The following is a 15,000-nucleotide window of genomic DNA, read 5'->3' on the forward strand; positions in this document are numbered from 1 at the left end:
GACAAAACAGAGGGGGAAGAGAGTCTAGAGGAAAGAGAGAGAGACTGAGGAGAGAGTGTGAGGAGTAGAGAGAGAGAGAGAGGAAGTTCTCACCAGACATGGAGCTCGACAGGGTCCAGAGACGATGGTGAAGATTCCAGACACAGTGAACTGAAACACGACACGAAATATTTAAATTTAAATTTTAATTCGACAAACAGAAGATGGAAATGGACAAACTCACGACGCCGCCGAGCCAGTACGCCGCCCACAGACCCGCCACGTCTCCAGGACGAACGTGAGTGCGCCCAGGACCCAGGCCCACGTTCACCAGGCCCACCAGGATCTGCATCACCTGAAACACACAAGAACATCAGAGGAGAACATCAGACAAGAACATCAGAGGAGAACATCAGAACATCAGAAACATCAGAGGAGAACATCAGACAAGAACATCAGAGGAGAACATCAGAACAGGAGAACATCAGAAGAACCAGCTCCACCAAAATCTGCAACACCTGAGACACAGAAGAACATCAGAGGAGAACATCAGACCAGCCCCACCAAGATCTGCAACACCTGAGACACAGAAGAACATCAGAGGAGAACATCAGACCAGCCCCACCAAGATCTGCATCACTTGAGACAAGAACAGAAAACCAGGGAAGAACAGTAGAGAAGAACATCAGAGAAGAACAGCAGAGGAGAACAACAGAGGAGAACATCAGACCAGCTCCACCAGGACCTGCATCACCTGAGACAGAGAACAGGGTCAGACTGTGATGTACAGAGGTCCACAACATTAGAAGATCAGACAAGAATGACAGAACCCCAGACCAGAACATCAGATGAGGACTTCACAGAAGAACATAAGGCAAGAACATCAGTCATGAAAATCTCATAAAAATGAGACCTACCCCCAGAACCGAAGCAACACACAGCTGCATCTCTGCTACCGTCTGAGGAGCACCCAGAGGAGCCCAAGGAGAACCACAGGAGCCCTGATGGGAACCAAAGGAGAGCAGTGCTTCCTCAGGAAACTTTTAGAGAAGAGACTGGTCGTTCTGTGACCCCTGAGCAGAGTCAGAAGAGCAGGTTCAGAGGAGCAGATTCCAGAGGAGCAGGTTCAGAGGAGCAGGTTCAGAGGAGCAGGTTCAGAGGAGTAAACTGGAGCAGGTTGTGGAGTCGACTGGAGGAGCAGGAGCAGAGGTATGAGGAGAACAAACAGAAGAAGGACAAATATGCAGTTTTATCAGCGCTCTCGGTCACATGAGGCTTTTGTCTGGTTTTCTGGAGTTTTCATCTCAAAGAAAAGAAAACACTTGTAGTAATTCTGCTCTAAAAAACTCTGATGTTGGGGAAAGTATCGACTCATGACACATGTTCGAGCAGCAATATTCCAGAAAATACCAATATTTCAATCTATAATCTATCATATATAAACTTGGATCTGAACACACAAACTGTATTTAAACCCATAAATGTGAGAAGATCTGGGACTGGAAAACGTGCACAGCTTTGACTCACTAAGGTTGAAATTTATTGGCACAACATTTGGGACAAGTTCTATGGAGTAAGAAGCTGTCAAAAATATTCGTGAGCATAAAATAGAAATCCGTGCATATTTGGCTGTAGTTGCGCATAAAATAAATATTTGTAAACTCTCAAATGAGTCCAGTCGAACATAAAATATATTGTGTGTATTTTATCCATCAGAATACGAATTGAAAAATTACAACGTCATGAATTACAATCACCAAATGAAAATTTACGATTACACTTTCATCAGTACGAATACGAATTCACAGACGAAATTTTACTGTCAAAAATACGTCATCACTTCACAGACATTATTCATCGAGCAGAAGAAACATCGATCAAGATCAAGACTGAGCAGCTCAAGTTTGTATCAGAGTAAAAACAGAGTAAAAGCACAAGAAGCTACAACAGAACAACAAGTGGGTTAATTAAAATCTATCTATTGGACCTGATGAGGCAAAAACAAACAAACAAACATATTTTTATTATATTATATTTTCATGTCGAGAAATCATTCAGTGTGGAATATTTACATTTGCACACCTGCTCTAAACTTAAGAAAACTCTTTGTGTAATCTTATCTAAACACAGGTTTACTAAAAAAAAAAAAAGAAAGGGTCACAACAGTTCAAAGCTCTGAGGATAAAAAAGGATTTTTTTTTTTTCCCCCCCCCCATTTTTTTATTATTATTATTACAGAAACATAAGACAAAACAACAAAGGTAGATACAGTATACGGATAAAAGAAAAGTTATTGTTATTATTAGTAGTAGTATTATTAGTATTATTATTTACTTATTTATTCATTTATAATTACAGAAACATAACTGATAAAAGATAAGGATTTTTTTTTTTTTTTCACACCATTTAAAAAAAAATTATTATAGAAACATAAGAACAAGACAAAACAACAAAGGTAGATACAGTATACGGATAAAAGAGAAGTTTTATCATTATTATTATTATTATTTTATTATTATTATTATTATTATTACAGAAACATAACCGATAAAAGAGAAGGATTTTTTTTTTTTTATACATATATAATAAAAGAGAAGGAGCAGAGAACGGAAACCACGCCGTGACGTCACCGGAGAGCACGTGATCGCAGACCTGGAAGAGGAAGTAAACAGCGGCGGTCAGCTGACACCGCTACAGACTTTTGCAAGCTGTTTGTTTTTTCTCGGGACTCGGAGGTTTTTTTTGGTTTTTGTCGCGGCCGAAATGTTACGACCGAAGGCTCTGACCCAAGTCCTGAGCCAAGCCAACACCAACGGGGTCCAGAGCACGTTGTGAGTTTAACTACGACAATAACATCATATTTAACACTTTATAACGCTGTAATTTGTGCTCCAACCGCTCATAAAAGGTCTTTTGTTTATCTGACCTTGTAATATTTAAATTCGTGCAGTTTTATGGAAGAAAAAACGATTAACGTCCTTGAAAAAGTTCTTAATGTCGTGTCCTCCTCACAGACAAAATACAGATGATGTTTTGTTCGTCGATCTGTATATTCGCACTATTGATGTAACAATAACCAAAATATCGTGGTATCGTATCGTTAGAAGTCTCACAATAATAGTAATAATAGTTCCTTTGCTTAAATGTAATGTATTTTAGTAGGAACAGCTAATAAACATCGGGAACTACATTTCCCATGATTCATTTCAGCGCAGAAAACATGAAGAAATGTGTTTTTTATTTGAATTCTTGAGATTCTGACGGGGTGTGCAAAAATATCGATATATCGTATCATTTAATATGATGATACAGTATCGATATATCGCCAAGAGTATTTTTGGGTATGTTTTACTGCATTATATTGTCACAACGCTACAGTTTTTTTTGCTTGTTTAGCGGAAGGACGCTCATTTATGCGACACATTTGACATTTTCACTGTTTTGAGGATTAAATGTTTGTGTTTCATATGAACTTTGCACAAGAAGTGATTTAACAAAAACTTATAGTATCACAGGCATGATTTAGACTTTATTTTTTATCGAACTGTATCGAATCAATTTGAAATATATCATATGTCCTATGCATGATGCAGACGTGTTATTATTTGCCAAAAGTAGTTTTAAAAAAATAGGGCTTGACAACTTTTGAGGATTGTCTCTAAGGACCAGTTCAAGTGGGGGGGGCAGAGGGATCTAACTTGAGTGACAGAGCTGCAGACACAGCAGAGCTTCCAGTTATCTTCAGCTGCAGAGTATTAATGGGCCTAACTAACTGTGTCTGTTCATGACTGTTTTTACTCTGTGTGTGTGTTTAGGCTCCTGAACAGCGAGGGTTCTCTGTTGGCGTACTCGGGGTACGGGGACACGGACGCCAGAGTCACCGCCGCCATCGCCAGCAACATCTGGGCGGCGTACGACAAGAACGGGCACCAGGCGTTCAACGAGGACAAGCTCAAGTTCATCCTCATGGACTGTATGGTGAGAGTCTGACGGGTTCAACATCACACAGACTTTAAAACATGTTCTAATGTTTCCTTCTCAAAAACCGAGCTGGAGTTGTGTTTGTTTCATTCACATGTTTGAGTAACTCTTTATTATTCGTCTGTCTACATTTCCAAAGTTCAAAACGCTCTGTTCCACCTTGTGATGTCATGAAAAGATAGATTTCGAGTTCCTTTTACCTTTAGGCTCTGTTCACACTGCAGCCTGAAGTGACCCAAATCCGATTTTTTGGCCCCTATGTTCCTGTATCTGATCTTTTAATGTCAGTCTGAACCACACAGATCCGATTTTTTCCAACATGTGACCCAGGACACTTGGATCTGTGCTCCTGAAACTGATCCATATCTGATCTTTAACATGTGACTTCAGTGTGAACGGTCAGGTCACATTCATCCACCTACACGTCATCAACAAGACACAAACGTACACAAACGTTCTTCTCGTCAGACGAAAATTGAAAATCTCTGTCCCACACAAAACACCACCACCAAAAACCTGGTCCTTCTCCTTCTCAATCTCCTCCTTAAAACAAGTCAGTTGTTCATGTTGTGGCTCCGGTACGAGAGGAACTTTAAAATCTCCAGGTGCTCGATGCTGCGTCCATGTTTGTTCAACTTGTGTAAACACAGAGACGCTCGCTGCGGTTGACGTCGTCGTGTCTCCAGTGTCACATGTGGGACACTTTTGGACCGTTTAATGTTCACACTGGAGTCACATACAAGTCACATTTAACTGGAAATGTGAACGACCTCGAAAAAACATCGGATTTCACAAAAAAATCCGAATTGAGCGTTAAACCTGCAGACTGAACGTAGACTTAGTTCAGTAGAGATCGGCTGAAATGATCCAGATGATTCTAGTGAAGATGTGTGGAGTTTAAAAACACAGTGGAGCACTTCTTTTTGAAAAAAGAACTCAGCCTAAATGTGCAGGTTTGTGTTTTAAACGTGTGAATGAAACAAAAACACAACTGCAGGTCTGTGTGTGACGAGGAAACAAAAAAGAAGAAAACCTAAAACGTTAACAGTAAAATTCAATTAATTTTATTTAATATTAGGTTTTATTCATATTATTTTAGATGACACACATTCATTCATAATCAAACACAGACAAATACATTTTTTTTCTATTTTATTGGTAATCATATCTCATACTAGTACAGACCTGGGCGTTGTCCAGCTCCACATTCGGCCCTTTGCTCGACTCTGACTGGACCATTTAAGATCATTTGGAACGACAAAATAAACACAATTTATCATTTGACCTCATGCCTGAATAATTAATGACAATGACAAAGTTTGGCTCCTCACTCTTTCATTTCTTAGTCCGAACATAATCCGTGGGTGGGCAAACTTTTTGTCTCGTGGGTCTAAAATTTGACGGAAAAACAAGACCAGGAGCAAACGGATGGAGTTTTTTGGTGATCCACCTCAAAAGAGAAAAAAAATATCCCATAACTGAAAATCATTTTATTTATTTATTTAAAAAGGGACAATGCACATTAGTCAACATCAAAACAATGTAAATGTGCCCGAGTTTGCTGATAAGAGCTCGTTTGCATCGGTCGTCCCTTTGCCAAATGTTAAAAAGACATCGTAAAAGAAAATACACTTAAAAGTTACACATCAAAAATGACACAAATGTACAATAAGATTACAAAAATACAATAAAACTTTTTTAGCATCCTGAGCATTACAACAAAATCTCTGTCTTTCAAGTCCCAAGATATTTACTATTTATTGAAATGACTTTTAAAACACTGAAAATTATTATTATTATTGTTCATGTTCGGCGGGACGGGTTAAAAAGATTAAAGGGCCTCATATGTCCTGACCTCTGACATAAACTCTTTCCAGTCAAAACAATAAGATTTACTGATTTTTATAAAGAAATTCATTTAATATTATGCAAAATTGAGTTGAGCCTTTTGGCCTCCACAATATTTTCTGTTTCTCATGTGGCCCCATGGAAAAAAATAATTGTTCACTCCTTCATTAGAAGTTCGTCTGTGCATGTTGTAGTACTAGAACATGACCACTAGATGTCACCATTTCTACGCTTCAGCAAATTTGAGCTTGTTTTGTTTTAAGAAATGAGAAATTCTAACACAGCATCACAGACATTTGAGTTTTTTGAGTTTTAAACAGGTAAATTGGCGATTTTCAGAGTCTAGAACGATGAGGAAACATTAGAACAGATCAGAAAATATGGGCCTTTTAAATGAAAACCTAAAACCTTAACAGTAAAATTCCCTTTTTTAATTTAATATTATTGTTGTTGTTGTATTTGTAATCAAATACACACACAAGTACAAGTTTTTGGGTGTTTTTTTGTTTTGTTTTTTTACCATTTTATTGGAAAGTGTCATTCAAAGTCAAACCTGCATGTTGTAGTATTAAAACATGACCACTAGATGTCACCATTTCTACGCTTCAGCAAATTTGGGCTCGTTTTGTTTTGAGAAATGAGAAATTCTAACACAGAATCACAGACAGTTGAGTTTTTAACAGGTAAACTGGCAGTTTTCAGAGTGTTGAATGTGATGATGTCACACTCTCAGCCGGCTTTTCCATTTTTAATAACATTTAATACTTTGTCATGAAATATCCAGATCTTAAATGTAATCTTTTTTATCGGTGACTGAACCCATTAACTTGCTTTGTTGCTTTAAAAAAAACACAACTCCAGGTCTGAAACGACATCAGAACAGATCAGAAAATATGGGCCTTTTAACTTAAAATGTTAACAGTAAAATGTCCTTACTTTATTTAATATTAAACTTTATTCATATTATTGCAGTCGTAATCAAATACACACACAAATACAAGTTGTTGTTGGGTATTTTTTTGTTTTTTTTTACCATTTTATTGGAAAGTGTCAAAGTTAAACCTCTGTGCATTTTGTAGTACTAGAACATGACCACTAGATGTCACCATTTCTAAGCTTCAGCACATTTGAGCTCGTTTTGTTTTAAGAAATTAGAAATTATGATTATAATCACAGACATTTGAGTCACTGAAAACCCAAACATAAATTTTAACAGCTAAATAACCAAATAAATACATTTATATTTGATATTTGGTGATGTAATGTCATGTTTATTATTGAAATTTAAGTTCTGAGGCTGAAAAGAAATTGTTTGTGAATATTTTTGTCTTATAACTTTGCTTTCAGGATAATGTACGATGTGATTGTTTAATCTGGACACTTGTCTGTTGTTGTTTGTTCGTTCTTGTGGTGGACAGGAGGGCAGAGTGGCCATCACGCAGGTGGCCAACCTTCTGCTGTGCATGTACGCCAAAGAGACGGTGGGCTTCGGGATGCTCAAGGCAAAGGTACAGTCTGTCCTCGGAACAAACCCTCAGTCTGCTCGGTTAAGAATAGTAACATTTTTATTTTTTTTTTTTTACTTTTTGCTTTATCTCCATATATTTATTCTAGGCTTATTAAGTGTCGTCATGTCCAGAGTTGGGAAAGTTCATTTTCTACATCAACTAGTTCAAAGTTCAGTTCACAAATTTCAAAATAATTCGTTCGATCATACTTCATAATTGTTTATAGTTAATAGTTCGTCCGTAGTTTCTAGTTCATTGTTTGTTTTTTAATATGTTGCTGGGAGTGATTATTTTTCAATATCGTCACCAAAGTCCAAATAAAATTGATTATTTGTTTATCAGCAGAGTGGAGAAAGAGTGCAGAAAGCTCCACTGTCTTTTATTTATTTATTTATTTATTTTGGACGTACAACATGACAATTAAAATAAAAAAAACACGCTATATAAAAAGCAGGTGCCAGAAGACGCAAAAAACCCAAAAGGGTGAATTATTAAAGTCTCCACCTTCTGAATACATAAAAAAAAAATCAACATTATCGCTGTGCATTAAAAAAATAATAAAAAAATTAAAAATGACTTTTAAACACCTTGGATTAAATTCATTTGATTCAAACACGGATTAAAACACAATGAAACATCCACAATCGAACGATTATCAAACATCATCATGAAATATGAAACATTTCCTCAAACTCTTTTTAAACAGTCACTAAACAGACGTGAAAACTGCTCCAGAATTTATCGTAGAGGCAATTCACACACGAACGATAATAAAAATGTCGTTAGAGACACACCTATCCCCGCCCCCGAGAGTCACACCTGTCCCTGCCCCCAAGAGAGACACACCTGTCCCCGCCCCCGAGAGAGACACACCTGTCCCCGCCCCCGAAGAGTCACACCTGTCCCCGCCCCCGAGAGCGACACACCTTTCCCCGCCCCCTGAGAGATACACACCTGTCCCCGCCCCTGAGAGATACACACCTGTCCCCGCCCCCTGAGAGATACACACCTGTCCCCGCCCTCTGAGAGATACACACCTGTCCCCGCCCCCTGAGAGATACACACCTGTCCCCGCCCCCTGAGAGATACACACCTGTCCCCGCCCCCTGAGAGATACACACCTGTCCCGCCCCCTGAGAGATACACACACTTGTCCCCGCCCCTGAGAGATACACACCTGTCCCGCCCCTGAGAGATACACACCTGTCCCCGCCCCCTGAGAGATACACACCTGTCCCCGCCCCCTGAGAGATACACACCTGTCCCCGCCCCCTGAGAGATACACACCTGTCCCCGCCCCCTGAGAGATACACACCTGTCCCCGCCCCCTGAGAGAGTCTGAAATGTTGAAATCCTCCAAGACAGTGACCTGATCCAGACAGAACAGAGACTCTTTCTGCAGGAGCGTCAGGTGTTTTGTTTCAGCGACGCTGGGGGCTCGTGTTGTTGCCAGATTGAATGTTTTTCCTCTAAATATCGCTGCTCTTTACAGTGAGTTTAGCCGAGTTTTCACCTGGAACACTATAGAAATCTGACACTCCTAAAGAACGAAGGTAAACAGAAGCTCGTGTCGTTCACAGACTCACAGTTCGTTCATCAGGCAGAGATACAGAGAGTTCAGTTCACGTTCACGCAAAATATGAAAATAGTTCATGAATGCTGAAGACTGATGCATCCAAAAACTTTAAAATACACTCTAGGCTGCAGCAACAGAACTTCCGGGGCAAATAAACTTGAGAGAATAAAATGTCAAAGTTAAAATAGGCACCGAGACAGTTTTTTGATTGGTGTGTGAAATAGAGTGTGTGAAATCCCTCGGTCGTCCAGGTAGGAAATTCATTTTTGAACTGGACAAGAGTTTATTAGTTTATTATTTACAACTCCATTCTCAAACTTAAATCAAAATAAATAAGAGAACAGCAGGTGTAGTCAGGTCAGGACCAGAGGTGTGGAAGTTTCATTATGACCTGAATGATTCTGTTAATAAAACCCCAGACTCAGTGCAGATGAACAGGCTGAGCTACAAACACAAACTGCAAACAAGTAGGAGCATTCCAGAGTAGTTTCAGTGTAGTTCCAGTCCAATCCATTTTATTTCTGTTGCATATTTCACAAACAGTTTCCAAAGTGCTGCACAAATATATAATAATAACAACAATAATAAAATGATAAAATAAACAACTAAAATAATCACACTAGTCTTAAAATAATAAAACCAGTTAAATAAAATAAGAGCAAAATCATAGAATAAAAAAATTAAAACCAATAAAATACATAAAAAAAAATAAATAAAAAAAATAAAAATCAATAAAATACATATAAAAAATAAATAAAACCAATAAAAAAATAAAATATATATATATATATATATATATATATATATATATATATATATATATTTTTTTTTTTATAAATTTTTGAAATTAAAACAAAAAAGCACAGTAGTTATTTAGCTCCTTCTTCAGACAGATTTAAGGAAGTGTCACCAGAGTCTGACCAGAACTGAAGAAGCAGCTTGGACGAACTGAGAAACGTTTTCAACCAAATAAACTTCTGTCCGGTCGACAAACTGAATTTTCTCCTTTACCATTGAAAATAGAGCTCGAAATCAGTTTTTTTTTTTTTTTTTTTACACTAATATGGAATAATGAAATAACAAACTCTTTTTCCATTTTATTGTTTGTCATTCTTTATACGTTGAGGAGTTTTCGTGTGTCTGATCTCGTCGTAACTCTGTGTGTGGTGTTGTTCCGTGTGTGTCCAGGCGGAGGCGCTGGTGCAGTACCTGGAGGAGCCTTTAACGCAGGTGGCAGCGTCGTGAACGTGACCTCGTGTTTGGGACCAATACGCCTCCGCCGTCAGATGAGAGAGACAGATGAGTGCGCTGCTGGAGGAGGACGCGGCGGCGGCGGCGGCGGCGGCGGCGTTGGAGTTTCTGTGTGACGTGTGTAAATAAGAATAATAAGAGTGTTTTCTATGTTAACAATAAAATGTACGGATTTGATTCACATCTGAGGCTCTAATTTCATATTTACTGATGTTTCGATACTGAGGAATAGATAGATAGGAATAGATACTCGATACTGATACCACGATAATAATTTTTTTTTAAAACTCTTTCTTTAGAAAATATAATTAAATTTGCACATTAAATGGTCGAACTTTCTTTTCTAATCCCATGCGTTATGTCTGTTAATCCCCTAGTGGTCCAGGACTAAACCAGGTCTAAACCAGGTCTAAGCTAGGACTAAATCAGGTCTAAACTGGAACTAAAATAAACCAGATCTAAACCAAGTCCAACCTAGGACTAAACCAGGTTTAAACCAAGTCTAAACCAAGTTTAAACCAGAACTAAACCAGAGCTAAACTAAACCAGGACTATAAATCAAGTCCAAACCAGGTCTAAATTAGGTCTAAACCACAACTAAACTAAACCAGATCTAAAACAAGTCCAACCTAGCCAGGTCTAAACCAGAACTAAACCAGGACTAAACCAGAACTAAACCAGGACTAAACCAGGACTAAATCAGATCTAAATCAGGTCTAAACCAGGTCTAAAGCAGGACTAAACCAGGTCTAAACCAGGACTTGTTCTTCTTCTTGTTCGAGTGGTCACACGGACAGAGATCATCCACGTCGAACAAACATGGGGAGCATTATTTAGTTTGTTTACTTTATTTAAGGTCACTTTATTATCACTTATTTTCTGTATTATATTTATTATTTTCCTTCTTGTTACTTTGATTAAGTGAGTAGTTTTAGTTAATTATTTAGTGTAATTCAGTTCAGTTTTAGTGGCTCCTCATATATTTAATTATAACTTAGTTTTGTTCTGTTCAGTTTGATTTCAGTTACCTCAATTTGGCTCCGCTTTTTGTTAATGATTTGAGCCTTTGTTTACATCTTTTTTGACTTATTTTTTTCTTTTTTGTCCACTACAAGTGCAAAGGTATAATTCAGAAATCCCTTTGCGAGGCACAATTTAGTTTAAAATTTATATAAATTGCAAAAAATCTAAGCTACATTTTGGTTTAAAGACTTGAAATGACTTGAAGCTCAAAGCAGACGACTTGGGACTTGACTTGGACTTGAGGTCAGCTTTGTTATTGTATTATTTTGTGATTTGTGAGCTCTTGTGTCCAAATAATTTCACTTACGGATCAATAAAAGTCTAAATCTAAATCTAATATTCATTCCGTCCCTTTAACGACAACATTAAACACATTTATGTATTAAAAAATAACAAAAAAATAAATTAAATAAATAACATAACGTTTTACAGGTGCAACAATTTCATATTTTCTTTGACACAAACCATAAATAATAAATATAAATTAAAATAATATTAAAATAAAACTCGTGTCCCGTGTCGTTTTTGCCTCGTCACCCTCGAACGCAGCGCGGACACAGATTGCGGTCGCCATATTTTATTTACATCGCCATATTAAACGCAGGAGCCACATCACCTGTTCGCCCGGCGCGCTGACGTCACGAGTGGCAGCGGCGCGGGCCAATGGGAGCGCGCGCCGGTCCAGGTGTCGCGCTGCCATTGACCAGTAGGGACAATGCGGCGGGGCGGGACCAGTGCGGGGCGACGGACACGGACACGGAGACGGAGACGTGCCGCGGACGAAGCTCGGCGAGCGGGTTTGAGATGTCGGAGAGGCCCGTGTGTGTTTGACGTGTCGTGGACGTGTCGTGGACGTGACGTGGACGTGTTTTTGGGGTTTTTTTTGCGGTGCACTTTTTTGCGGGGCAACGGCGCATTATGACGGGCAGAGACGAGGACTACGACTACCTGTTCAAGGGTGAGTGCGGTTCCCCTGCCCCCGTGCGTCAGGTCGGAGGGAGGGGCGTGCGGCAGGTGCAGGGCCCGGGGGACAGGTGCAGGGCCCGGGGACAGGTGCACGAACCGCAAACTGGAGAAAGAACATGGACGACTTGTGTTTATTTTGGTGGGATTTAAAGTGACATACTTCAGGAAACGCAGAGCTAATATTAGCTTAAAGATCGTACGGTACATTACGTAAAATTGACTTTAGTGAGCTTTAAATCGCGTTCTAATGTTGTTAAATCAGAAAAACAAGACCTGGAGTTGTGTTTTGTTTCATTCACACATGTTTGAGTTACTCTGTCTACACCTCCAAAGCTCAAAACGCTCGGTTCCACCTTGTGATGTCACGTAGAGCTACACAACAAACCGTAGTGTTAAAATTGACTCTCAGAATCAGTTTTAACATTAACATCTTAACGTTTTAACGGACAGGGACATAAACTACAAACTAGAGAAAGAACATGGACGTCTTGTGTTTTTTGGTGAGATTTAAAGTGGCATACTTAAAAAAACGCAGATTTTGGCTAATATTAGCTTAAAGATCGTACGGTACATTACGTAAAATGTTCTCTCGTGAAGTTTAAATCGTGTTCTAAAGTTGTTAAAATCTCAAAAACAAACCTAGAGTTGTGTTTTGTTTCATTCACACATGTTTGACTCTGTCTGCATCTCCAAAGCTCAAAAGCTTAGCTACACTAGCTAAAAGTGGAGTGTTAAAATTGACTCTCAGAATCAGTTTTAACGTTAACATTTTAACAGGGACAGAGCTCCAAACTAGAGAAAGAACATGGATAACTTGTGTTTATTTTGGTGGGATTTAAAGTGGCATACTTTTAAAAAAACACAGATTTTCGCTAATATTAGCTTAAAGATCGTACGGTATATTACGTAAAATTGACTTTTGTGAGTTTTTGTGAGGTTTAAAGTAGCTCTTTATTAGTCTGTCTACATCTCCAAAGCTCAAAACGCTCAGTTCCACCTTGTGATGTCACATAGAGCTACACTAGCTAAAAGTGGAGTGTTAAAATTGACTCTTAGAATCAGTTTTAACATTTTAACATTTAACAGGGACAGAGCTCCAAACTAGACGACTTGTGTTTATTTTGGTGGGATTTAAAGTGGCATACTTAAAAAAAACGCATATTATCGCTAATATTAGCTTAAATATCCATTACGTAAAATTGACTTACATGAGTTTTAAGTCATGTTCTAATGTTGTTAAGCTACACAGCAAAACGTGGAGTGTTAAAATTGACTCTCAATCATTTGTAACATTTTCTGAGTGTTTATATGAGTCCAATCTGTTTTAGAGTTAATTAAACATTTTTTTTTGGAAATGTTAATCAAGTAACACTGGACCAAAGTTCCTGTTTAACCCAAAATCAAGAGTTAGATTAAAACGGGATGTAACAAGAACTGAAATATCATGATATCGTATCGTCAGAAGTCTCACAATAATATCGAATTGTAAGTTCCTTCGCTTAAATGCATTGTTTTTTAGTAGGAACGGCTAATAAACATCAGAAACTACATTTCCCATGATTCATTTCAGCGCAGACAACATGAAGAAATATGTTTTTTACTTAAATTCTTGATATTCTGATGGTAATTCACACAAAATATGTCCTATCTACAGTTATATCAACCTCTCCAAAATATTGCAATAAATATCGTAAATATCGAGATTTGGTTATTGATACATCCCTAATATGAAATTTTAGAGAGTAAACAGATAACACTTTGTAGAGTTATCCTGATTTAACTAAACAACACAGAGGAGTTTTATTTTGACACTTTGAGTTCATTTAAGATGAAATTATGAACAAAACTGGTTCAAACTGGTTCTACTCTGGCGGGAGTTTGAAGTGGTGGGAGGAGACAAATTAACACTAAGAGAAGTTGAATTAACACTAGAGGAAGCTGAATTAACTTTAGTCATATCAACTCTGGCAAATAACCCCAACTCCAACCCCCATTTAACATTCAAATAGTTAAAATAACACTTTTTTTTTAGGTTAAAAACAACACTGAAATATTTTACTCTGACATTTTAACCCTCCAGTTTTTGCTGTGTAGGTTTTTTCAAGTACCGTTTTGTTCAGGAGACAATTCCAGGGCTGAAATGATCCAAATGATTCTAGTGAAGGTGTGTGGAGTTTGGAAACACAATGGAGCACTTCCTGTATAACCGTGTGACATCACGAAGCGGAACAGAGTGTTTTCTGTTTGAGAGAAAAACTCCTACAGCCTGAATGTGCAGGTGTGTTTGTGTGTTAAACAAGGAGGAAACAGAACACAACTCCAGGTCTGTCTGTGACCAGGAAACGAAAAAAAAAAAAAAAAAAAAGACTTAAAATGTCGTAAAACGGACTTTTTAAAGAAATCTAAAACCGTGAAACTCCAGGACACACGGGCAGAGACGAGTTTTCCGTGGAATATTCCAGGTTCAGTGTGTCCAGACTCACTGAGGCCTGTCACGACAACAACTTTTAACGTTCCACACCACTGGAAATAAACAACACAAAACCCCAGAGCAGATTTAAACCATAAAAACTGTTCTAAATGTACAAAATAAAAAATAAAAAATCCTGATCTGTAATAAACAAACAGCAGAATCAAACTGTTTAGTGCTTTAGTTTGCATCTGTAATGAGTCACAGAAGTTATTAATTCAACATTTTACAGCTTGAATCTGAATATATAGATAAAAAATAAAGGAAAAGAGAAAGTGCACACGATAAACACCGACCCCCAAAACCAGATTTCAGTTTTCGGTCACTGACAGATCGGTCCTGACAGGCCTGGTCACGGTGAGTCATTCAGTCTGGTTTGTTTAACACAGAGACAGGCC

General features: G+C 38.1%; 2 protein-coding genes across 3 annotated transcripts in view; both read left to right on the plus strand.

The window, feature by feature from the left end:
- Nucleotides 1-2,623: 2,623 nt before the first annotated feature.
- Nucleotides 2,624-10,326, plus strand: lamtor2 (late endosomal/lysosomal adaptor, MAPK and MTOR activator 2). The gene is made up of 4 exons (XM_020917820.2): nt 2,624-2,810; nt 3,795-3,957; nt 7,227-7,316; nt 10,081-10,326. Exons 1-4 carry the CDS (start codon nt 2,743-2,745, stop codon nt 10,135-10,137), a joined length of 378 nt encoding a protein of 125 aa, XP_020773479.1. The 5' UTR covers nt 2,624-2,742; the 3' UTR covers nt 10,138-10,326.
- Nucleotides 10,327-11,897: 1,571 nt separating this feature from the next.
- The window catches only part of rab11al (RAB11a, member RAS oncogene family, like), a 16,911-nt gene continuing 13,808 nt past the window's right edge, over nt 11,898-15,000 (plus strand). For both annotated transcript variants that reach the window (XM_055164079.1, XM_055164080.1), the window contains exon 1: nt 11,898-12,124. In XM_055164079.1, coding sequence (XP_055020054.1) covers nt 12,085-12,124 — 40 coding nt within the window. In that variant the 5' untranslated portion in view covers nt 11,898-12,084. The remainder of the gene's footprint in view (nt 12,125-15,000) is intronic.

Source organism: Boleophthalmus pectinirostris, unplaced genomic scaffold (genome assembly GCF_026225935.1).
Source record: "Boleophthalmus pectinirostris isolate CB_2022bp ecotype Guang Dong unplaced genomic scaffold, ASM2622593v1 HiC_scaffold_6, whole genome shotgun sequence".
NCBI classification, from domain to species: domain Eukaryota; kingdom Metazoa; phylum Chordata; class Actinopteri; order Gobiiformes; family Gobiidae; genus Boleophthalmus; species Boleophthalmus pectinirostris.

Coding starts and splice junctions, on each gene's coding strand:
- lamtor2 (XM_020917820.2), top strand. CDS start 2,743: ATGTTACGACCGAAGGCTCTGACCCAAGTCCTGAGCCAAGCCAACACC. Junction 2,811..3,794: donor AACGGGGTCCAGAGCACGTT/GTGAGTTTAACT, acceptor GTGTGTGTTTAG/GCTCCTGAACAGCGAGGGTT. Junction 7,317..10,080: donor TCGGGATGCTCAAGGCAAAG/GTACAGTCTGTC, acceptor GTGTGTGTCCAG/GCGGAGGCGCTGGTGCAGTA.